General features: G+C 42.7%; 1 protein-coding gene across 4 annotated transcripts in view; it reads left to right on the forward strand.

Moving 5' to 3' along the window:
* Positions 1–25,942, forward strand: part of KCNQ1 (potassium voltage-gated channel subfamily Q member 1) — a 404,939-nt gene that overhangs the window by 192,433 nt on the left and 186,564 nt on the right. For all 4 annotated transcript variants that reach the window (XM_016920191.4, XM_016920192.4, XM_024346905.3 and 1 more), the window contains one exon: positions 24,725–24,845. In XM_016920191.4, coding sequence (XP_016775680.1) covers positions 24,725–24,845 — 121 coding nt within the window. The remainder of the gene's footprint in view (positions 1–24,724; positions 24,846–25,942) is intronic.

Genomic DNA, 25,942 nt, shown 5'->3' on the forward strand with positions numbered 1-25,942 from the left:
GTTCTTTTAATTGTGATGTTAGGGCATCAATTTTAGATTTTTCCTGCTTTCTCTTGTGGGCATTTAGTGCTACAAATTTCCCTCTACACACTGCTTTAAATGTGTCCCAGAGATTCTGGTATGTTGTGTCTTTGTTCTTATTGGTTTCAAAGAACATCTTTATTTCTGCCTTCATTTCGTTATGTACCCAGAAGTCATTCAGGAGCAGGTGGTTCAGTTTCCATGTAGTTGAGTGGTTTTGAGTGAGTTTCTTAATCCTGAGTTCTAGTTTGATTGCACTGTGGTCTGAGAGACAGTTTGTTATAATTTCTGTTCTTTTACATTTGCTGAGGAGTGCTTTACTTCCAACTATGGGGTCAATTTTGGAATAAGTGCGATGTGATGCTGAGAAGAATGTATATTCTGTTGATTTGGGGTGGAATGTTCTGTAGATGTCTATTAGGTCCACTTGGTGCAGAGCTGAGTTCAATTCCTGGATATCCTTGTTAACTTCCGGTCTTGTTGATTTGTCTAATGTTAACAGTGGGGTGTTAAAGTCTCCCATTATTATTGTGTGGGAGTCTGTCTCTTTGTAGATCTCTAAGGACTTGCTTTATGAATCTGGGTGCTCCTGTATTGGGTGCGTATATATTTAAGATAGTTAGCTCTTCTTGTTGAATTGATCCCTTTACCATTATGTAATGACCTTGTCTCTTTTGATCTTTATTGGTTTAAAGTCTGTTTTATCAGAGACTAGGATTGCAACCCCTGCCTTTTTTTATTTTCCATTTGCTTGGTAGATCTTCCTCCATCCCTTTATTTTGAGCCTATGTGTGTCTCTGCATGTGAGATGGGTCTCCTGAATACAGCACACTGATGGGTCTTGACTCTTTATCCAATTTGCCAGTCTGTGTCTTTTAATTGGAGGCTTTAGCCTATTTACATTTAAGGTTAATATTGTTATGTGTGAATTTGATCCATTATGATGTTAGCTGGTTATTTTGCTCGTTAGTTGATGCAGTTTCTTCCTAGCATCTATGGTCTTTACAATTTGGCATGTTTTTGCAGTGGCTGGTACCAATTGTTCCTTTCCATGTTTAGTGCTTCCTTCAGGAGCTCTTGTAGGGCAGGCCTGGTGGTTATAAAATCTCTCAGCATTTGCTTGTCTATAAAGGATTTTATTTCTCCTTCACTTATGAAGCTTAGTTTGGCTGGATATGAAATTCTGGGTTGAAAATTCTTTTCTTTAAGAATGTTGAATATTGGCCCCCACTCTCTTCTGGCTTGTAGAGTTTCTGCTGAGAGATCCGCCATTAGTCTGATGGGTTTCCCTTTGTGGGTAGCCCGACCTTTCTCTCTGGCTGCCCTTAACATTTTTTCCTTCATTTCAACTTTGGTGAATCTGACAATTATGTGTCTTGGAGTTGCTCTTCTTGAGGAGTATCTTTGTGGCATTCTCTGTATTTCCTGAATTTGAATGTTGGCCTGCCTTGCTAGGTTGGGGAGGTTCTCCTGGAAAATATCCTGCCTTGCTAGGTTGGGGAAGTTCTCCTGGATAATATCCTGAAGAGTGTTTTCCAACTTGGTTCCATTCTCCCTGTCACTTTCACGTACACCAGTCAGATGTAGATTTGGTCTTTTCACATAGTCCCATATTTCTTGGAGGCTTTGTTCGTTTGTTTTTACTCTTTTTTCTCTGAACTTCTCTTCTCACTTCATTTCATTCATTTGATCTTCAATCACTGATATCCTTTCTTCCAGTTGATCAAATCGGCTACTGAAGCTTGTGCATTTGTCACGTAGTTCTTGTGCCATGGTTTTCTGCTCCATCATGTCATTTAAGGACTTCTCTACACTGGTTATTCTAGTTAGCCATTCATCTAATCTTTTTTCAAGGTTTTTAGCTTCTTTGCTTTGGGTTCGAACTTCCTCCTTTAGCTCAGAGAAGTTTGATCGTCTGAAGCCTTCCTGTCTCAACTTGTCAAAGTCATTCTCCGTCCAGCTTTGTTCCATTGCTGGCGAGCGGCTGCGTTCCTTTGGAGGGGGAGAGGTGCTCTGAGTTTTAGAATTTTCTGCTTTTCTGCTGTTTTTTCCCCATCTTTGTGGTTTTATCTACCTTTGGTCTTTGATGATGGTGACGTATAGATGGAGTTTTGGTGTGGATGTCCTTTCTGTTTCTTAGTTTTCCTTCTAACAGTCAGGACCCTCAGCTGCAGGTCTGCTGGAGTTTGCTGGAGGTCCACTCCAGACCCTGTTTGCCTGGGTATCAGCAGCAGAGGCTGCAGAACAGCGAATACTGCTGAACACCAAATGTTGCTGCCTGATTGTTCCTCTGGAAGCTTCGTCTCAGAGGGGTACCCAGCTGTGTGAGGTGTCAGTCTGCCCCTACTGGGGAGTGCCTCCAAGTTAGGCTACTCGGGGGTCAGGGACCCACTTGAGGAGGCAGTCTATCCATTCTTAGATCTCAAACTCCATGCTGGGAGAACCACTACTCTTTTCAAAGCTGTGAGACAGGGACATTTAAGTCTGTAGAGGTTTCTGCTGCCTTTTGTTCGGCTATGCCCTGTCCCCAGAGGTGGAGTCTACAGAGGCAGGCAGGCCTCCTTGAGCTGCGGTGGACTCCACCCAGTTCGAGCTTCCTGGCCACTTTGTTTACCTACTCAAGCCTCAGCAATGGCAGGCTCCCCCAGCCTCGCTGCCGCCTTGCAGTTCGATCTCAGACTGCTGTGCTAGCAATGAGCGAGGCTTCATGGGCGTGGGACCCTCCGAGCCATGCGCGGGATATAATCTCCTGGTGTGCCGTTTGCTAAGACCATTGGAAAAGCACAGTATTAGGGTGGGAGTGATCCAATTTTCCAGGTGCCGTCTGTCACCCCTTCCGTTGGCTAGGAAAGGGAATTCCCTGACCCCTTGTGCTTCCCAGGTGAGGCGATGCCTCACCCTACTTCAGCTCACACTCAGTGGGCTGCACCCACTGTCCTGTCCCCACTGTCTGACGAGCCCCGGTGAGATGAACCCACTACCTCAGTTGGAAATGCAGAAATCACCCATCTTCTGCGTCACTCACGCTGGGAGCTATAGACTGGAGCTGTTCCTATTCGGCCATCTTGGAACCACCCCACTTACTGCAGTCTTTAACTCCCAGGCTCAAGTCATCCTCCATCCTTGACCTCTCAAGTAGCTGGGACTACAGGCATGCACCACCATGCCTGGATAACTTCTTAATTTTTTGTAGAGACAGGGTCGTGCATTGTTGCCCAGGCTGGTCTTGAATTCCTGGGCTCAAGCGATCCTTCTGCCTTGGCCCCCCAAAGCACTGGGATTTCCTTTTTTTTTTTTTTGACCGATACATAATACTTATGGGGTACATGTGCTATTGTTACATGCATCGAATGTGTAATGATCAAGTCAGGGTGTCCATCACCCTCAATTTATCGTCTCTATAGTTAGGAACATTTCAAGTCCTCTTTTTTATTTTGAAATATACATTACATTGTTAAATATAGTCAACCGACTCTTATCAAACATTATAAATTATTTATTCTAACTAGCTGTGTATTTTTACCCACTAACCAACCTCTCTTCACCCTCCAAACATACCTTTCACAGCCTTTGGTATCTATCCTTCTACTCTCTACCTCCATGAGATCAACTTTTATAGCTCCCACATATGATAATAACATAAGATAATTATCTTTCTGTGCCTGGCTTAAAATAATGACCTCCAGCTCCATTCATGTTGCTGCAAAGGACATGATTTCATTCTTCTTTGGTCAGTCAGTATTCCATTGTATATATTTACCTCATTTTCTTTTTCCATTTATCCACTGATGTACACTTAGGTTCCTGAGTCCATATCTTTGCTGTTGTGAATAGTGCTGCAATAAACACGGGGATGCAGGTATATTTTTAGTATACTGATATCTTTTCCTTTAGATAAATATCCAGTAGTGAGATTGCTGGATTATGTCATATTTCTCTTTTTAGGTTTTTCAGAAATCAAACTGTTTTCTATAGTATTAATTTACATTCCCACCAACAGTGTATAAGAGTTCCCTTCACATCCTCTCCAGCATTGGTTAATTTTTGTCTTTTTTAAATTGCCATTCTCACTATGGTTTTGACTTGCATTTCCCTGATAATTACTGATGTTGGGCTTTTTTTTTCATATACCTGTTGGCTACTTGTATGTTTTCTTTTGAGAAATATCTATCCATGTCTTTTGCTCACTTTTTATTGGAATTAATTGGTTGTTTACTATTGAGTTATTGGACTTCCTAGTATATTCTGGTATTAGTACCTTGTCAGATGAGTAGTTTGCAAATATTTTCTCCCATTCAACAGGCTGTCTCTTCACTCTGGTGATTGTTTCCCTTGTTGTGTACAAGCTTTATCATTTAATATAGTCCCATTTGTCTATTTTTGTTTTTGTCTGTGTTTTTGAGGTCTTATCCATAAAATCTTTCCCTAGACCAATGTCCTAAAGTGTTTCCCCAATGTCTCCTTCATTAATAGCGATGTTATAGTTTCATGCCTCATGTTTAAGTCTTTAACCCATCTTGAGTTGATTTTAGTATAGCAAGAGATAGAAACGGTTTCATTTTTCACATGGATATCTAATTTTCCCAGCTCCATTAAGTGAAGAGGGTGCTCTTTTCCCAGTATATGTTCTTGGCATCTTTGTCAAAAATCAGTTGGCTGTAAATACATGGATTTACTTCCAGGTTCTACTCTGTTCCATTGGTCTATCAGTTTTTATTCCAATACCGTGCTGCTTTTGATGCTATAGCCTTATATTTTTAAATCAGGCAGTGTGATGCATCCAACTTTGTTATTTTTGCTCAGAATTGTTGTGGCTATTCCAGCTCTTTTTTGGTTCCATCTGAATTTTAGGATTTTTTCTATTTCCATGAAAAATGGCATTGGTATTTTGAGAGAGACTGCATTGAATCTGTAGATTGCTTTGGGTAGTATGGTCATTTTAATTTTGTTAATTCTCCCAATCCATGAGAATGGGATGTTTTTTGTGTGTTCTTTTCAATTTCTTTCATCAGACTTTTGTAGTTTTCCTTGTTAGAGGTTTCTCACCTCTTTGGTTAAACTCATTCCTAGATTTTTTGTAGTGGTTGTAAAAGATAATGCCTTCTTGATTTCTTTCTCAGCTGGTTCTTTATTGGTATATAGAAATAAGCCTGATTTTTAAATCCTGTAACTGTAATCAATTTATTGATCAGACTGAAGAGTTTTGATTTTTGTATTTCATGGTATGAGTTGTAATATCCCCTTTTTCATTTTTGATTTTATTCATGTAGGTCTTCTCTCTTTTCTTCTTGGATAGTTTAGCCACTGGTTATTTTGTTTCTTTTCAAAAACCGATTTTGCATTTCGTTGATCCTTTATATTTATTTAGTTTCTTGTTTAGTTCTGCTCTGATCTTTGTTATTTCTTTCCTTCTACTAATTTTATGTTTAGTATGGTTTGTTCTTGCTTTTCTGGTTCCTTCAGGTGTATCATTAGATTATTTAAGATCTTTTCTACCTTTTTTAATGGAGGCATTTATTACAATAAACTTTCCTCTTAGCATTGCTTTTGCAGTATCCCTTAAGTTTCAGAATGTTGTGCTTCTATTTTCACTTGTTTCGGTAAATTTTTTATTTCTGCCTTTATTTCTTCTTTGACCCAGTGGTCATTCAGGAACATGTTAATTTCCATTTATTTATACAGTTTTGAATGCTCCTCTTATTTATTTATAGTTTTATGCTATTGTGGTCTGAGAAGATATGTGATATGAATCCAATTTAAAATATATATATATTTAAAATCATACTTAGTGTCCTAACATATAATGTATCCTGGAGAGTGTTCCATGTACTGATGAGAAGAGTGTATATTCTGCAGCTGTTTTATGAACTGGTCTGTAAATGTCTGTTAGGTCCATTTGGTATAAAGTGCAGTTTAAATCCAATGTTTCTTGGTTAATTTTTTGTCTAGATGATCTGTCTAATACTGGAAATGGAGAATTGAAGTTCCCAAGATTATTGTGTTGAAGTCTACCTTTCCCTTCAGATTTGATGTTTGCCTTATATATCTGGGTGCTTTGGTGTTGGGTGCATATATGTTTAGAATTGTTATATCCTCTTGGTCAATTGATCCCTCTGTCACTATATAATGACTTCGTCTCTTTTTAGTGTTTTTAGCTTAACCTTTGTTTTATCTGATGAAAGTATAGCTACTCCTGTTTGGTTTTTGTTTCCTTTTGCATGTAATATCTTTTCCCATTCCTTTCTTTCAACTATGTGTCTTTACAGGTGAGATGCGTTTCTTGTAGATAGCATTTAGATGGGTCATGTTTTTAAGTCCATTCAGCCAGTCTCTTTTAAGTAGAAAGTTTAATCCATTTATATGCAAATGTATTGTTGATATGTGAGGGCTTATTCCTGTCATTAATTGATTTCTGATTATTTTGTGTGCTTTCATGAAGTTGTCCTTTCACTTCTTCCTGTAAGACTCCCTTAAGCATTTCTTGTAGTGCCAGTGTAGTGGCAATTAATTCCCTGAGCTTTTACTTTTAAGGGAAATACTTTATTTCTCCTTCATTTCTGACGAATATAACTTTGCTAAGTACAGTATTCCTGGCTGGCAGGTTTTTTGTTTTGTTTTTTCTTTCAGCACTCTGCGTATATAATCCCATCCTCCTGGCCTGTAAAGTTTCTGCTGAAAAATCTGTTAGTCTGCAGGTTGTTCCCTTGTAAGTGTCTACAACCTCTTTTATCGCTGGTTTTATGATTCTCTCTTTGTCTTGGGATGGGCAATTTGCTATAATGTGCTGTGGAAAAGACCTTTCTGAATTGTATCTATTTAGGGTTCTGAGATTCCTATATTTGGATCTAAATCTCTTGGGAGATTGGGAAGTGTTCAGGTATTATTTCATTAAATAGGTTTTATAATCTTTTAGTTTGCTCTTCACCTTCTGGGACACTGAAGGTGTCACCTTATGGCATCCTATAGTCACATAGCCTTTGTTCATTCTTTTCTATTTTTTCTATATTTCTGTCTGAGTCATTTCAAAAGACTTATCTTCAAGGTGTGAAATTCTTTCTTCTGCTTGGTGTGGTCTGTTATTGAAGCTTTCAAATATGTTTTTTATTTCATTCAATCTATTATTCAATTCCAGAATATCTGTTTGGTTCTTTTTATATCTATCTCTTGGACAAATTTCTCATTCATACCCCGAATTGTTTTTTCTGATTTCTTTGTATAGTCTATCAGATCTTCTTTAATATTATATTGAATTTTTCAAGGTTTCATCAATTTCTTTTTCACTGGAATCTGTTGGAGAATTATTGCATTCCTTAGGAGGTGTCATATTTTGCCTTTTCATGTTTCTTGTGTGCTTACATTGGTATCTGCACATCTGGTGTAACAGTAGTTTCTTCCAATTTTTTGATCTGTCTTTCCTAAGAGAGTCTTGTTCCTGAAGATATATCTATGGTGTTCTTTGGGCAGGGCACTTTGGTTTTGATTCTGGGTTCCTGCAGTAGTGTGATCTCCATGGAATTTTTTTCAGCTGTAAATAGCACCAGTAGTGTCTGGGAGTTCCTCTGTAGTTTAGGATGCAGTTGTTGGTGGAGGCTGTGGTAAAGTCTGGCTGGGGATAGGGACACCAGGTGGGCCAGTCCTCAGGCCCCAGTGGCAGTAGTGGCTGGCCCCAAATGCTTATCCTTGGGCCCAATGGTAGTGTATGCTGGTACCAGTGTTAGCAAGTCCAGGGAAACCAATTTTGGGCCTCCAGGCAACTTGCTTAGGTGCCAATGATGACAGAGCTGGGCCACAGGGTGGGTAGGTCCTTGAGCTCTGAGCAGCAGATATGGCTTGGGCAATGGCAGTAGCAGTGGCAGAACAATCTTCTGCCTCCCAAGGTGTCCATGCTGGTATTGGGATGGCTGGGATAAGCTGGATGAGCTTGTCCCAAGGCCCACAGGTGGCAAATTCAAGTGAATGCCAGTTGTGGTGGTAATGATTAGTTGGGTAGGGCAGTCCTCAAGCCCCCAGGAGTGCTCAGGTGCCAACAATACTGGATAGGGCAGGGTGATCCCTAGGCCTAGAGATGGTAAGCGCTGGCACTGGGAGAAAAGAGGGTGGGACCAGGCCAGGTGGGCCTGTCCTGAGGCCCTCCAGTAATGCAAGAATGTACTGACTGTGGTAGGCAGGCACAGGAAGATCCCTGTATACCCTGCTGAATGCTCATGTGGGGGCAGCAGCAACTCTATTGCAGCCCTACTCCTGGGGAAGTTGGGTGGGATTGCTTTCAGTGGCAGCAGCTATAAACAGGCAGTTGGGCAATGCATGCTTCGGCCCCAGGTGGTGACTATGGGCAGGGTCACCTTTCCTCATGGCAGCCTTGCTTTGGAGGTAGCAGAGTATTGCCAATGGCTCATGCTTTGGCCTGGAGGGAGGAGTCAGGAGTGGCAACCAGCTTTGTGTAAGGGAAGTCCATGGGGCTCCAGGGATGAGATACAGGGATGTGCGGCCCACAGCAGATGCAGTCTGGTGGGGGTTGGGCTATCAAAATGGGACTTTCCTGAAGTTGCCTGAGGATTCAGGGGATGTGTGAATTGCCTGAGGATTCAGGGTGATCTCCCTCTCTGGGAGCTGTTCATTGCCATTTCACAGTCTGTAGGTAGCCTCTTGTTAGTCTCAAGGCATCTATGGGTCAGGGGGTTCTCTGACTAGGATTTCAGGAGTCTGCTGTGGGAATGTGGACCACTAGGGGCTCACTTACTTACCTTTCTGCACATCAAGGAGTCTCTTCATGATCCCAGCCAGTCCCATAGAAGCAGACTGCCTGACTCCCCTCTTATCCCTTGCATTGGGTTTTTCTTATTACTTCTCAGTTGAATTCCAGCATTCTCTCAGAGGCGATCTATATAAACTGTGGTTACCTACTTGCTATATTTTGTGGAGGAGGTGAGTGCCAGATGCCTCTAGTCAGCCATCTTGAAGCCCCTGCTGATATCTGGATAGGGATTTCATAGCATCTGTATATTGCTATAGGTAAATATGATCATTTTAACATTTTTCTTTCAATCCATGAGCATGGGATGTCTCAAAAAATTTTGTAGCCTCTTCAATTACTGTTATCAGTATTTTATAGTTTTCATTGTGGAAATCTTTCACCTCCTTGGTTAAGCTTTGCTTTTTTTTGTAGCTATTGCAAATGGGATTGCTTTCTTGATTTCTCTTTTGGCTAATTTGCTGTTTCACAGAAATGCTACTGATTTTTTGGGGGAGGCAGGGGAGTGCAGACAGGGTCTCACTCTGTTGCCCAGGCTGGGGTGCAGTGGTGCAATTTCTGCTCACTGCAACCTTCACCTCCGAGGTTCAAGTGATCCTCCCATCTCAGCCTCCTGAGTAGCTGAACTTCAGGTGCAGGCCACCACGCCCAGCTCATTTTTGTACTGATGAGGTTTTGCCATGTTGCCCAGGACAGTCTCAAACTCCTGGGCTCAAGCAATCCACCTGCCTCATCCTTTCAAAGTGCTGAAATTACAAGCATGAGCCATCATGTCCACACCTACTAATTTTTGTTTGTTGATTTTTTTATCCTGCAACTTTATTGAATTCCTTTACCAGTTCTAAAAGATTTTGGTGGAATCTTTAGGTTTTTCTATGTATAAGATTATGCCATCTGCAAAGGACAATATGACATTCTCTTTTCCAATTTGGATACCCTTTTTCTTTTACTTGCCTAATTGTTCTGGTAAGGATTTTTCTTACTCTGCTGAATAAGAATGGTGAAAGTGGGCATCCTTGTCTTGTTCTAGTTCTAAGAGAGAAGGTGTTTAGCTTTTCCCCAGGTAGCTGTGGGTTTGTCATATAAGACCTTCATTGAGTTATGTTCCTTCTAGACATTATGTGTTGAGCTTTTTTTTTTATCATGAAGAGATTTTGAATTTTATCAGATGCTTTTTCTGCATCTATTGAGATGATCATGTATTTTTTTGTCCTTCCTTCTGTTAATGTGATGTATCACATTTATTGATTTGTATATGTTGAACCATCCTTGAATCCCTGGGATAAATCCCACTTGATTATGGTGTATTATCTTTTTGATGTGCGATTGGATTCAGATTGCTAGTTTGTGTGTCTGTGTGTGTGTTTTGTTTCTGAGGATTCTGCATCTATGTTCATCAGGGAGATTGGCCTGTAGTTTTCTTTTCTGCTGTTGTTGTGTCCTTATCTGGTTTTGGTATCAAGATACTGCTTGCCTCACAGAATGAGTTAGGGAGAATTCCTTTCTCTTCAGTCTTTTGGAATTGTCTGAGAAGAATTCATGTTAGTTATTTAGAAGTTTGGTAGAATTCAGTAGAAAACCCATGCAATCCTGAGGTTTTCTTTACTGGGAGACTTTATTACTGATACAATCTCATTCCTTGTTATTGCTCTGTTCAGATTTTTTTTCTTCCTGGTTCAATCTTGGGAGGTTATATATGTCCAGGAATTTATCTGTTTCCTCTAGGTTTTCTAATTGTTGACATATAGTTGTTCATAATAGTCTCTAATAATCTTTTGTATTTCTGTGGTGTCCATTGTAAGTCTCCTTTTTCATTTCTGATTTTATTTATTGGGTCTTCTTGGTTAGTCTAGCTAATGGTTTATTGATTTTCTCTTTTCAAAAAATCAATTTTTTGGCTGGGTTTGTTGGCTCACACCTGTAAACCCAGTACTTTGGAAGGCCAAGGCAGGCTGATCGCTTGAGTCCAGGAGTTTGAGACCAGCCTGAGCAACATGGCAAACCCCCATCTCTACCAAAAAAAAAAAAAAAAAAAATTAGCGAGGTGTGGTGCTGCACATCTACTCAGAAGTTGAGGCAGAAGGATTGCTTGAGCCCAGGAAGCAGAGGTTACAGTGAGCCAAGATCACACCACTGCACTCTAGCCTGGGTGACAGAGTGAGACCGTGTCTCGAGGGGTGGGGGGGAGGCCTCATTTCATTGATCTTTTGTCTTTTTTTATCTTTTATCTATATTTCATTTAGATCTGCTCTGATCTTTACTATTTATTTCCTTCTAATTTTAGGTTTGATTTGTTCTTGCTTTTCTAGTTCCTTGAGATGCGTTTATTAGGTTATTTGTTTAAAAACTTTCTACCTTATTGATGTGGGTGTTTATTGAAATAAATGTCCCTCATAACACTTCTTTTGTTGTACCCTATACATTTTTGTATGCTGTGTTTCTATTTTCATTTGTTTCAAAGAATTTTTAAATTTTTAAAATCAATTTCTTCATAGACACAGTGGTCATTCAGGAACATGTAGTTTGATTTCCATGTATCTGTTCAATTTCAGAAGTTCCTCTTGTTATTGATTTCCAGTTTTATTCCATTGTGGTCTGAGAAGATACTTGATAAGATTTTGACTTTTAAAAATTTATTGAGACCCGTTTTGTGTCCTAACATATGGTATATCCTGGAGAATGTGCTGTGTGCTAACGAAGCAGCAGTTCAAATCTAATATTTCCTTGTTGATATTTTTCCATCCAAATGAATTGTCCAATGCTGAGTATGGAATGTTGCCATCCCTAACTATTATTGTATTGAGGTCTATCTCTTTAGCACTAATAATATTTGTTTAATATACCTGGGTACCCCAGTGTTGTTGGTTGCATATATAATTGTTATATCTTCTTGCTGAATTGATCCGTTTATAATTATATAATGACCTCCTTTGTCTCTTTTTTCTTTTTCTTTTTCTTTTTTTTTTTTTTTTTTGACTCAGTATTTTTTGTCTGTCTACTCCTGCATGCTTTTGGTGTCTGTTTGTGTGGAATATCTTTTTCTATCCATTCCCTTACAGTCTATGGGTGTCTTTACAGGTGAAGTCAGTTTCTTATAGGCAGCATGTAATTGGGTTTTATTTTTTTAATTCATTTAGCCAGTATCTATCTTTCATTTGGGAAATTTAAATTACCTACATTCAAGATTATTATCAATAGGTGAGGACTTACTCGTGTCATTTTATTGTTTTCTGACTGATTTGTATACTTTTGTTTCCTCTCATTGTTTTTCTTTGCAATTTTTTGGTTTTCTGTAGTGATAATCTTTCATTCCTTTTCCTTTCTCATTTGGGTATCTGCTCTACTAGTGTTTTATGCTTTTGTAGTTTCATGATGGTAGATATCATCCTCCTACTTCCAGATGTAGTACTCCCTTAAGCATTTCTTGTGGGGCTGATTTAGTAGTAATGAATTCCCTCAGTTTTTGCTTGTCTGAGGGAAGCAAAATTTCTTCCTTCATTCTGCTTCATTTCCGAAGGATAGCTTTGCTGGGTATAGTATTTGTGGCTAGCAATTTTGTGAGCTTTTCCCCACCTTGCAGCACTTTTAATATGGCATTCAATTCCTTCCTGGCCTAGAAGGTTTCTGCTGAAAAATCTGTTAATCTGCTGTTGATTCCCTTATATGTGACTTCATGCTTCTCTCTTGTTTTTTAAATTCTCTCTTTGATTTTTGACAGTTTGATGAAAATGTGCCTCAGAGAGGCCCTTTTAGGGTTGAATCTATTTAGGGATTTGTGAGCTTCCTTTATCTGTTAGTCTCTTTCTCTCCCAAACTTTGGCAGTTTTCAGGTATTATCTTCTTAAATAGATTTTCTGGTCCTTATCCCAACACTTCTTCTGGAACTCCCAAAATGTGAAATATTGTTAGCTTAATAGTGTCTCATATGTCACGCAGGCATTCTTCATTCTTTTTTATTGTTATTTTTTAAATCTGTCTGGTTTATTGCAAAACACCTGTCTTCAAATTTAGAAATTATTTCTTCTGCTTGACTTAGCCTACTTTTGAAGCCTTCAATTGTATTTTTTATTTCATTCATTTAATTTATCACCTCCAGGATTTTTGTTTGGTTCTTTTTCATATCTAACTCTGCTGGATTTCCCATTTAGATAATGAATTGTTTTCCTGGTATGTTTGTATTGTCTATTTGTGTTCTCTTTTATCTCATTGGGTTTCCTTAAGATTTCCTTTACTTTGGAGTCTATTATTGGAGAATTATTGTGTTCTTTTGGCAAGTCATGTTTTCTTGTTTTTTCCCCCCCAAGTTTTTTGTGTCCCCAAGTTGATATCTGCATATCTGGAATAACAGAGACTTCCAATTTTATGGAGTAGCCTTAGTAAGGACTTTTCCTGTACACGCGTCTGTAGTATCATTTGGGTAGGGTGCTTTGGCTTTGGTTCTGGTTCGGTGCAGAAGTGTGGTGTCTCTACAGTTAATTAGACTATAATCCACATCAGTGGTATCTGCAAGTTCATCAGTGGCTTAGGCTGCTTGGTGCTTAGGATGTCTGTGAAGGCAAGAAGGCTCCTTAGAGGTACTTACTCCTCTATTTTTGCTGATGTTGCTAACTACCTTCAAACTTTTTGACAAAGCATTTTAAGCCTCTTCTCTGATTCTGTATGCAGTTTTGCAGTGCTGGGCAGGGGACTAGAATGCTATTGGAATTTGGTTCACTTTGCTACCCACAGGCAATTTGAAGGTATTCTTTCTCCTAATACTGCTAACAGCATGGGTCATGTGGTTTTATTTGCGCTTACTGATTTTATGCTTTTAGGGGAGGATGAGTGAGATGATTTATAGTCAGAGGGGATGAGGAGCAGCATGCTATTTTTCTCCAAGCCTGGCTGAAAGTCTTTTTTAAATTATCCTTTTTTCTTAGTACCCCTTTCTAATCTATCAGTATGTCTTATCAACTCTCTGGATTTGCCCACACCTAGTCTCTCCAGCTATCTCCCTGGTTAAAACCACCACCATTTCTCTGCCTACATTGTTGTCCATACCTCATTACTGGTCTCTTGCTTTCCACTCTTGCTTCCTCTACTCCATTCTTCACATAACAGCTCAAGGGAGTTCTTTAAATGTACAGTGGATCTTGCTGCTTCCCTACTCAAATGTTCCGACAGCTTCCTGTCACCCTGTCTTGTATCAGTCTCACAGCACACACAGCTTAATTCAGGAATTAAGCTGTGCTGGTCACTTATTGAGAAAGAGCTTCATGGTGGGCAGCTGGGAAGCTGCACAGAACACTCCTCAGAGTTCTACAAGCGGCTGAGAGAGCTGGGGTATTTATCTGTCACTAGTGAGTGCTGCCCCGGTGGTGGCTCACTTTCCAATCCTTTTGGCCTGCCCTGTGTGCAGCTTAGCAAGTGCCTGAAGTCAGAGGTAGTGCTTATGAAAGTATCTGGTGGGCTTGCATTAAGAAGCTGTCAGTGTGAAGAACGTGAATGCTAAGGGCATATGAGTGTGTCCCTGAGAACATGGATATTGTGTTCTTTACCTCCATGTCTCCAGTGCCTGCCATATAGCAGGTCCTCCAAGATTTGCTGATCTGCCTGCCCCACCTGGGGTCTCTGTCTCTCCCACAGCTCACTGACATTAGCCACGTGGCCCTCTGTTTCCTGTAATAGGCCATTTCCTAAGTAAGCATCATCCTCATTTCTATACGTTTTCTCTGATTACTGGAAATTCCTCAAGTGTTGACCATTTTGATTCCTGGGCCCCTTAAGAGTCCATTAGCATTGGAATGGAGCCCACAGGACCATACCAGACAGATGCCACCACATCTTTTCTTGAAGTAGTGTTCAGGCTGAGGGGGTCATAGCCGAGGGTCCCCCTGGGGCCGCTTGCTCTCCTCCTACTCACAGCCCTCCTGTAGCCAGCAGCAGTGGGGGAGCCAAGCTGAGTTGATTACTTTTGACATCAGTTGTTAACATAATTTTGATGTGGAGCCTCCCCCCAGTTCTGGGGTGGCTCTGACTGTGTCCAGGCTCCAATTTGAGAAGCTATGGGGAGCCTCTCGGCCCCAGTTCTGGCCTGGCTGGGAGGTGGCCTGGGAAGGGACCTGTGTTTCTCAAGCCCGCGCCCTCGGGGCCTGGGGGTGGGGCCCCAGCAGATGTCTGGATTTGGTAGCCAGGGCCTGGAGCCGGATGCTGAGAATGAGGCCTGCAACTCATTTCCCCATTAAACATTCTGAGAACATCTGCACCGGTTTCCAAGGCTTCTCCCTCACTAATTGCTTTGATTATTGTGTGAAGTTAAGAACTGGCACATTTCCGCGATGTTGTGATGAAGGTGAAAAGATCGCTCTTAATTAGATTAAAAACATTTTTTTCTTCCTGTGTAATTTTGCCTTGAAAATCAAGGCCACTTTTTTGTTTTCTTCATCCAAAGACCTCCAGAAACTTTCCTCCCCACCTCTCCAGAGGTTTCTGGGGAATGTCCTGTGAGCTCAACTCTTGGAGAAGATAGTGCTTAACCCAGATTCCATTGTATATTAAAGTTTCCTAGGGCTGCTCTTGCTGCCTGGAACCTTCCCCTGAAAATGTGTCTTGGGAGACCTAGACAGTGACTTCCTGCAGCATGGAGACCCGGGTGGGTCGATTTTAGTTGTGTGGGTGGCTGTGTTGCTCTCTTTCCGTTTCCTGGGCTCACTCACGCTCAGGGTTGACCCTGTCCTGGCTCTGTCACTGCCTGTCTTCCTCAGCGCCCCCGCTACTCAGACCCCACCCTTGGGCCTGCAGAGACATTTCCGTTCACTCTGAGATTTGTGTATGCTGAGGCTTGCTATACTTATTCTAAGGAGAAGTGTTTGGGGTGTGGGGTGTGGTCCTCAGTATCCTAAACTTAGGTTTTGGAAAGCCCAGCATCCTCCCTGGGATTTCTCAGGATTCCGGAAGTCATCTTTGACTGTGTCACATCACTGTCATGCTTGAGGCAAATCTATTCTGCACACCTTTGATCCAATGTGAGATCCAACATGTTCCATAATTTGCATCAAACATCCTCATACAGCAGGGTGTGGAGAGAGGCTCACTGAAGGTTTGGGGAGATGAGGACTTGCATCACAGTAGAACGCCAATGTCCCACCTTAGGAAATCCCTTTCCAAGAGTTCCCTGTGCTGTTGCAGGGCTAGGGCCAGGGCCTTGGCCTCATGCCAGCTTCTTTCCCACAAGCCTTCTCCCTGCCCTCTGCCCTGAAAACTAGTGGGGGCAGTGCAGACCAGTTTAACTATTTTGTAACCTTGACTGCCCCCAGGCCCATGTCCGTAGGCTCACACCTCACCCCCAACTTTGTCATGCACATTCCTGAAGACTCTCTTGGTAACAAATGATGGAACCCCAACTCAAACAAGCTTAAGCACAAAAGGGACATTTTTTGGCTCACACAGCTGGACCCAGCTGTTTCAGACACAGCTGGACCCCAGAGCTGAGATGATCTTGCTCACTTGCTCTCACTCTCCCCCTCTTGCACTCCCCTTCTCCCTTCCCGTTCCCTCTTTTGTTCTCCCTTTCCCTTGCTCTCTATCCATTGGCCCCCTGGGATGGCTGTATCCTTAGGCAGCTACTTTCTAAAAGGGGCAAAATGGCCACCAGCTTGCATTCAACAGCTCAGGAAGCCCAGCAGAACGAGGTCATCTCTTCCAGGATTCCTGCCAGAATCTAAGGCCAGGTTCTTACTGGCCTCAGCTGGGGTACAAGCCATCCTTGGACCTGCAGCTGTACCTCCGATGGCTGAGGCAAGGTCCACAGGGACCCCTTTGGGGATGGCCAGAGGGTACCTAAACACTGCACACTAGGAGTGGGAAAGGAAGAGCCCCCTAAGGAAGATTTGAGAAGCTGTTCCCAGAAGCCAGGCCTGGCTGCTGGGCAGGCAAAAACAACAGGTGTCCACTCAAGCAAGGTATTTTCCTAAGCGGAACTGGGTGCCAGCTGTGAATATACATTTTCACTCCATTCCTCGCCTTGTTCCTGGCAGCTGTTGTGGGAATGGCTTTTACACTTTCCATCCATGTCCCTTACTTCTCGCCTCTGAGTGGAGACACAGGTGGTGGCGGGGCCACTCTGGCTCAGGGTCTATGAGCCGGGCATGGGCAGCTGGCACAGGCTGTGGGGCTGCGGCTCAGCAATGTCACGCAGGGCCTGGCTGCAGCTGTCCGGATGCCCCTGGGGAGGGCTTCTCCTTCACAGTGCAGGATCCGCAGGGCTTTGGTGAATCCACTGAGAGGGGGAGATTTCTTGAGGGGGCCAGGGAGGGGGCTTCTACTTGCAAAGGATAGGGAGAGCTTCTGTTCATCCTTGTGAAGTAGGCTGGCTCAGGGAACTCGCCTGTGCCAAACCCTGGGGAGACATGGGTGAGGCAGAAGGCAAGGTTCCCGTGCTGAGCGCCAGGCACACATAAGCCCTGCAGCCATACAGGGGAGGGGGCAATCTCCGGAGCCCTGGAAAGCTTGTGGAAGAGGGCTTGGGTTACACCTGGGAGATTAGGCCGGATTTTAATCAATCAGGAGGGGAAGGGCAGGGGGTGAGTGGTTGGGTGAAGTTACTAGGAAGGACCCAGACACTGGCGAGAGTCTCTTGAGGGCAGAGGGCAGCAGAGATGGGCTGGAGCTTTGAGCTTTGTCATAGGCTGGACTTGGGGCTTGAATGCTGACCTAATCTGGGCAGGGAGGGGTCTGGGGCTCGATGAGAAGGCAGAGGAAGTGAGACCAGAATTTCTTGGGAACAGAAAGCCTCAAAGACTTTCATGATAGGAGAGCTCTATGTAGCCTCATGGGCAGCTCCAGGCCAGGTGGAGGGACATATTCTGGCAACTCTAGGATAAGATGTGCAAGGTCGTGGGCCAGAGAGCAAGGCACAGATACAGGAGACTTCCACAAATTATTGTTTCTTGACTTGGAAAAGTATCATGCAAAATAGAAAACACAGACACAATAAGGAAGGAAATGAAAATCACCCAAAGTCCCTTCACCCAAAGACAAAGTTAACATTTGGATCTGTTTCCTTCTAGTCTTTTTTCTGTGCCTGTATTTTTAAAAAAATGAAATTCAAATCCCCCTATCGAGCAGGACCACTGACTAGAAAGGAGGATGCTGTGCTGAGTTTGATTCCTGTTCTCTTGAGAGGGTGAGACTTGGCAGCCAGCGTCCCCAGCTGGGGTAGTCGCCACGCCCGAGGCTGCCTTTGCCATCCCAGACCTCCCATTTTCCTAGAAAACAAAATTGTTTTGTTCTGCCCTGAAAATTTAGGCCCAGATCCTGGCCTTGACAAAGCAAAGGCAGCCAAAGAATTAAAGCATCAAAAACCAGGACTGTCTTAGGAAAGTGTGACTTCATTGTCACCAGGATGCTGTGCTCTTTGTCCCCAGGGCCAGCCACTCTAGGCAGTTCAGCAAAGGGCACCTGGCATTGCTCCGGTACCTCCTGCAGAGCCTGGATATCCAGATGAACTGCCCTTTCAAGTACACCATGGGCTCAACCTTCTCTGCAGCTGTGAGTTCAGGCTGTGAAATACCCACTTCAGAGGTGGGGGTGACAAGCAAGACCTGTTAGGGCACAGCACTTGCCCTCAAGCCCTGGCCTGAAAGAGGCAGCACCAGTGTGTCTGGAAAGAGCTGAAACCCCTCCCACCCACCCCCAGCTCCCCTCCATGCTCTCCTAGATGCCTGACCTGGCTACGACCACAGGTGAAAACAGGGAAGAGGTGGCAGCTCTGGTCACTGCCTCCCTGTGGTGGAGAAAGCACGCCCCACAGTCTCCAACACACAAGCCAGCAGACAATAACCTCTCCTCTTGAATTGGAAAAACAAACCTGTGGAGCCCTTCTCTGCCCCTTGTTATAGGGGCCCCATATGCCGTTCCCAGGATTAAACCAAAAAGCACACATTCCTCTCTGGCAGGTGCAGGTCCCACCCACTCTGGGCAGCCAACTGATGTGCACATTTTAATTTCCTAAAACACCAGGGCAGAACCTTCCTTAGGGGTCAGGTGGCTCACCCTTGGCCCTCAGGCTTTGGAGATGGGCACTTGTCATCATGGGTGTTTGGAAAGCAACTCTACGTTCTAGCCTGTGCTCCATCGTTCCTTCTACATACAAGTGATGCAAACATCAAAATATGTTTTTTCTTTCTTCCTCCCTTTAAAAAAAATTGAATCCTGGATGAAGTTTTAGCTCTGTCACTTGACAACTGCATTATATAACCTAGGGTACTTGAATCTCAGCCCCAAATCTCTAAAATGGGGGCAGTAACATGCTTCTGCCAGGTCCCAGACCTGTGGGTCTCCAAATCTGCACATTCTTCAAGCCTTACAGGTCCTTCCCTGGTCTCTCTAAGGATGTCATGGGCACAGAGCCCTTTCACTCTGAGCCCTTCTCCTGGCTGTGACTAAGTAATGTCTGTGTGGTTTCCTGCTGGAAGTCTGCCACTCGCCCCCATGGGCCATGAGCTCCTGAGTTTATTTACATTTCCCTGATTGCTAGTCAGGCGCAACACCTTTCCACATGCTCATCAGCCTTTTGGATTCCTCTTTTGTGATGTGCTACTTTGTCTATTGCCCATTTTCTATTAAGTCATTTATATTTTTCCTATTGATTTGTAGGAGTCCTTTGCATTTTGTGGGCACTGTCTTTTCACTCTTTAAGGTGTATTTTGATGATTGGGTCTTAACTCTAATGTCAAATTACTCAGTCTTCTCTCTCATGGTTATTGCTTCTTTTAAAAAAAACCATCCTAATGCTGATGTCATTAAGATATTCTTCTATATTCAGTCATGTGACCTTTATAGTTATGCTTTTCATAGTTAGGTCTTCAATCCCCTAGAATGACAAGAATGAATTTTTGGTATATGATGTGAGGTAATTAAGGGTCCAACTTAATGTTTTTCCAGTGTGGGTATCCAACTGCTCCTGAACATTTGATTGAAAAGTCCATGCTCTTCCCAGGATGTGCAGGCCACCTCTGATACACAGCAAGCTTCCATATTTGTGTGGGCTGTTTCCCAATGCTCAATCCTGTCCCATTGGCCTATTTGTCTCTCCCTGTGTCAATACCACATTGCCCTAATGACCACTGCCTTGGAAGAAGTACTGATGTTTGGTACAGCAAGTTCTCCCACCTTGTTCTTCTTCAAGAATATTGCCAATTCTTGGCTTTTTGCACTTCCAAGTCGCAGTTAGAATCAGCTTGCCAAAGTTCTCAACAGAAGCCTTGAGATTTTTATTAAGATTTGGAGAGATTTATTCAGATTTCGAGATAATCTTTTCAGTATTGAGTCTTCTAGTCATTGGAATGAAGGCATATTTCTCCATTTATATCTTCTTCATTGTCTCTTACTAAAGTTTTACAATTTTCTCCAGAGTTCTTGCATATCCTTAGTTAGATAATTAATATTCTTTTGTGCTATTGTATACAGGTTCTGTTTTCTCTTGTTATCTCACATTTTTTATTTACAGAAGAGAAACAAAAATAGTACCGAGTACCCACATCCCTTTCACCAGCTTCCCCTAATGTTAGCATCTTATATAACCATGGTACATTGACCAAAACTAAAAAATTAACATTGGTACACTATTAAGCTAGAGTTGTAAATTTATTTGGATTTCCCCAGTTTAACTACTAATGTCCTTTTTCTGTTCCAAGATCCCATCTAGGATCGATCATTACATTTATTGTCATCTCTGATCGGTGATGGGCTTCTCAGTCTTGTTCTTCATTAACTTGACACTTTTGAAGAATACCAGTCAGGTGTCATTTTCCCTCAGTTTGGGTTTGTCTGGTGTTTTCTCAGGACTAGACCAGGGTTATAGGTTTAGGGGAAGGAGGCCAGTGAGGTGAGATGCTTTCCTCATTGTGGAACATGACATCAACATGGTTTATCACTGGTAATATTAACCTTGAGCCACTCGTTTAAAGTGGTGTCGGCCAGGCTCCTCCACTGTAAGTGAATAGCTGTTTTTCCCTTTCCATAGCTTAGTCTTTAGAAGCAAGTCACTAAGTATAGCCCACACTCAAGGTGGGGAAGGGAGGAGTTCAACTCTACCTCCTGCAGGAGAGTATCAAAAAAAATCTGCAAATATGTTAAAACTACCACAGCAATTAAAATATATTTCAAGGAAGAAATTGTGAAGTTTCTGAGTTTCACTAACTAATTTCAGCATTCATTCATGGATCATTTTCCTGCAGCAAATATTACCGTGATGTACTTCTATTTTCCTCATTCCTTCTACATTTTTTATTTGGAATTCCTTTATAAGGAAGATTTGTCCCTCTCCTCCAATTGTTTATTTAATTTTATCAGTGTGGATTTGGGAGTATTTATTTTTTGAGTTATAGTCCAATATTATTTATTTTGTTGCTCAAATTGTTCAAGCTGTGGCCACTGGTGGGTTCATGTGTCCTTTTGATGTGCCCCCCATCCTTTTCATTTATTTTTAAGCATTTCTTTTCTAGCACTTGACAATACTTCAGGCTCATCTTTTATTTTCCCTACCCTAGCCCTAGAATCATCCATTCATCCAGAGAGCCCTGGCTCCCTGGAGAATGAATAGAAAACCTGGATCTAGGCACGGGGTATGCTCGTGGCTACTGGGGTGTCATTGCTTCAGTCTCCTCTCAGTGGACAGAGCTAGGAAATATATGTATGTATGTAACCTGAGTACACATACATCTTTACATATCTGTATCTATATAAAGCTAACCATGAGTTCATACTGACATTTCTGACCAGAGTTCATCCTTGCCCCCTCCCCCACGACTTATTTATAGCTTTTTCTCTGACAGCTAGAAACCTGGCTCCCATTACCTACAGTTCATTTACTTATTTGTGTAACCCTATTGTACACGTAGTACCCTATGTGAAGCAAATTTACCTACTAGATTAGAGTGTTTAGGACAGACTTTTACTTTAACCATAGAGTGTCCAGTCAAAACAGTGTTTTTGAAAGCAACATATGCCAGCTCCTCCTCCTCCTTTCCTTTCACTGCTATGTCATTTCTTTGTAACACACATAGAATTCGCTCATCATAGTCTGCTTTTCATCGTAGGGTCCTCCAACATCCGGGTTAATTTTTTAAATTTGCATACAGTAAAATCCACTCTTTGAGATTCAGTTCTGTGGGTTTTGACAGATGTCTGGAGTCATGTGTCCACAATCCAGTATCATTCACAGAAGTTCCATACCCCTAAAAATACCCTGGGGTGAGTCTTTTGAAGTCAAGTACTTCTCCCCTAACCACTGGCAGCTATTGATCTGTTTTATGTCCCTGTAGTTTTGTTTTTCTAGAATGTCCTATAAATGGGATCCTATAATATGTATTCTTTTGCATCTGGCTTCTTTCACTGCTTAGCAAAATGCATTTGAGATTCATCCATGTTGTTGCATAAATCATTAGTTAATTTCTTTTTATTGCTGGGTGGTATTCCATTGCATGAATATATACATTTTGTTTATGCATTCACCTGTTGAAGGACATCTTCATTGTTTCCAGTATTTGGTAATTATGAGCAGAGTTACTATACACATTTATGTACGGGTTTTTGTGAACATAAAAATTCAATTCACTTGGGTGGGAAAGGAACCGATAGGTCATGTGGTATGTGTATGTTTAACTTAATAAGAAATTGCTAAACTATTTCCTAAAGTCACTGTGCCATTTTGCATTCCCACCAGTAACATATGAGAGTTCTACATTTCCACATCCTCAAGAGTGGTTGGTATTGTCAGGTTTTGAATTTTTTTTTTTAATTTATGGAATTTCATTGTGATTCTAATTTGCATTTCCATATTTATGTTAATTGTGTATCTTTTCATGTGCTTATTTATAATCCATTTTTAAAATTGGATTGTTCACTTTATTGTCAAGTTGTAAGCATTGTTTATATATTCTGAGTGCAAGTCCTTGACCTGATAGGTGATATGCAAATATTCTTTCCAAGTCTGTGCTTTGTCTTTTCATTCCATTAGCAGTGTCTGTTGCACAGCAAAAGCTTTTAATTTTGATAAAGTCCAATTTGTTGATTCTTTTTCTCTTACGAGTTAAACTTTTGGTTTCGTATTTCAGAATTCACTGCCAAATCCAAGGTCCTGGAGATTTTCTCTTATGTTTTCTTCAAGACATTTTATGGTTTTATGTTTTATTTTAGATTTTTTTTCAGTAAGTTTGTATGTAGTACCCTTTAAATTTTCATTTTCTAATTGTTGATCATCTGTCCTATCAGGCATAAATACTAAATGCATTAAAACTTTTACACACATACATATGTATACATACAACACATTCAAATAGTGAAATTAGGAATAAATTTAAGAGAGAATTGTATTACGCTGATGTGGGAAAACCTTCCTTTTTTATAAAGCAAAAGATGTATCACTTTAAAAACATAAAACATTTTCTAGGATAAAAGCAACATAATTCAGGTGAAAAAACAGACTGGGGAAGCTATCTATGCCTCATATAACAAGGAGTTAATGTCTGTAATGTGTAGAAAATTCCTACAAAGTGATAAGCAAAAGTGAGCAAAGGACATGAACAGGCAATTCTGCAAGAGGAAACCCAAATAGATGCCAAGCCCATAAAAGGTATTCAACACAGATGGAAATAACAGCAATGCCTCAGTTTTCATCCATGCTTGGTAGTCCCTGCAAAAGGTGCTGACAACCTTCATTCGGGCTTCCTTCAACACTTCATTCAGGCATGGATGTGGGAAAGCTGGGGGAGCCTGAATTGCTACAACTTCTTGGGAAAGCAATCTAGCAACATTTATTAAAATTAGTAAGGACACACCCTCTCACCCTGCTCCAGTATGTCAGCTTTTAAGAATAAAGATGAATATGGCATCATAGTCTGAATAATTAAGCAGCTTAAAACTATAAGAGCCTGAATGTCCATGATATACAGAATGGTTAGCTGTGGCCAATCTAAACTGTGGACTATTATGTAACGACTAAAATAATTAAATCCATGCCTATATACCTAGAGAAAAATGAAATGAGCTTATGTTACAGAGTGACAGGAACAGAGTCACAGTGACATCCCATGTGTATAAAAGCAACTCCCACCTGGCATCTGCTGCTCGGATGAGCAGAGAGGGTGGGCTAGGGATCTAGTTGGCAGTTAACACTGTTGACCTTGGGGGAGGAAAGCCATTGTGAATCTTTGAATTATTCCACTTCTCACAGATGAGTACTTAATCCTTTTGCAATAAAATATTTAAATGAAGACAAATATAAGCCAAGAGCAAATACTGATAGTGTCAACAGAGAGTGGGGAGTGATAAGGATCAGTATCCTGAGCTCCTGTGTCAAAGTTGCAGAGGTGGGCCCAGGAATCATAGTGTGAAGCCAGCTGTTGGAGGGACTCCTGTGCCTCATTGGGGGTACAACTGGTTGATGTGGCATCGTGTTTTGAGGAAGGAGTTCTGTGGCTGCCCCCACCTCCCAGGCTTGCCATTCCTCATGAGTCAGAGGTCCTATCACCCCATCTTTCCTGACCCACTGCTCTGTCAATGTATGAGTGTGACAATGTATGGTGGTGGGAGCTGTTGTCCCTTACCAGGCCTGTGCCTGTCACCTCTGTTTTATTCTTGACCCAAGTGTCAGTTGTGAACATGGGAAGAGGCCCAGAACCTGAGGTGGGGAGAGTCTTGGACACCTGAGCACAGCCCCAGGCACAGTTACCACTCCGAAGATGATTCACTGGCCTTTACTCTCCTCAGACACTGAGGTGTCAGGCACTTTGGGGCCATCTTAAAAACCCACCCACCCCAACACCCAACTATAAAACTGATTGTCAGGGCTGGAGCTTCCAGGCACAAGCTCCACTCCTCACCTGGCCCTGGGAGCTCACAGGCCTGGCTCCACAGCACTGGCAGGTTGGGTGGGAGGCCTAACGTGCTGTCCCCACACTTTCTCCTCAGTAAGGAAGAGCCCAACACTGCTGGAAGTGAGCATGCCCCATTTCATGAGAACCAACAGCTTCGCCGAGGACCTGGACCTGGAAGGGGAGACTCTGCTGACACCCATCACCCACATCTCACAGTGAGTGCCTACATGTGCGTGAAGGGCTGGGCTGGAGGGGACTGGGGCTCAAGGAGTCAGACTTGGTGCTGGGGAAGCCTTGCTCTCTGGCCAGAGTGCTATCTACTCGCCTAGTGCCCACCACTTGCCGTCTGCCTGGCCCCAACACGGAGGCACCAGGCAAGAGAGGAGAGCAAGGGCACTTCCCACTGAGCCTGGGAACATGATCCTCTTGTTTTGACTTATGGAAAACCAGACTGATCATTTTCCACTTGTTTTCATGCTTTGAGAGTCTGAGATTGTTTTTCTCTCCCCCAGCCCCCTCCCCTGCCCCCCAAAAAAGAGACGACTTTGTTTTTTAGCATTTCCCCGTGGAACCCTGGCCAAAGCCATGGGGCAGATGCCGGGTGCAGTCTGCCAGTTGCTGTTGCTGTCCTCAGGGGCTCCTTCAGGTGGAGGAAATGGCTGATTTTCCACGCCTTCCAGTTGGCCTTCCCCTGAGGCACAGCTGGCCTGGGATGCATGCCCGTCCTCCCCCGCCGTCACGGCATGGCCAGGCCAATCCCCAGTGCCTGGCCACGGTGTGATTCCCCTGCGACATGTGACTCCCCGTTGGGGTGCCCAGTGGTGACAGCCGTGCAGCGGGGTCAGTGGGGCACCCAAGTCCATTCTGGCCACAGTCCCATTCTGGCTGCTAACCCGTTGGGGATTCCCCTTGATAAATGTCTTTGTGTCAAGATCTGTGAGTGACACTCGCGGCCCTTCTGAGGGTCACTTGTGGAAACTCTCCTTCTCTCTACTGACATTTTTCTAAAGGGTGTTTTGTTCTTTGGACTCTCTGGGGGTCAGGAGGTTGTCCTGAGCCATGTGTGTCTTTGTCGTAGTGAGGCCTCCTGCCTTTGCAGCCAGCCAGGTGCAAGGCCTGGCCTTGCAAATCACTGAGGAAATCGGGACCCATGGTGCTGGGGGCTGCAGGTGTAACCAGAGAACTGGCAGGGTTGGGTAGCCAGAATGAGGCCATCTCCAGGGAAGGAGTGGCTATCTTAAGGGGTAATTATGATCAGACGGGACCTGCCCACTGTCTTTCCAGGTCCCCCCAGTTCACAGAGAGGTTGGCT

Source organism: Pan troglodytes, chromosome 9 (genome assembly GCF_028858775.2).
Source record: "Pan troglodytes isolate AG18354 chromosome 9, NHGRI_mPanTro3-v2.0_pri, whole genome shotgun sequence".
Taxonomy (NCBI): domain Eukaryota; kingdom Metazoa; phylum Chordata; class Mammalia; order Primates; family Hominidae; genus Pan; species Pan troglodytes.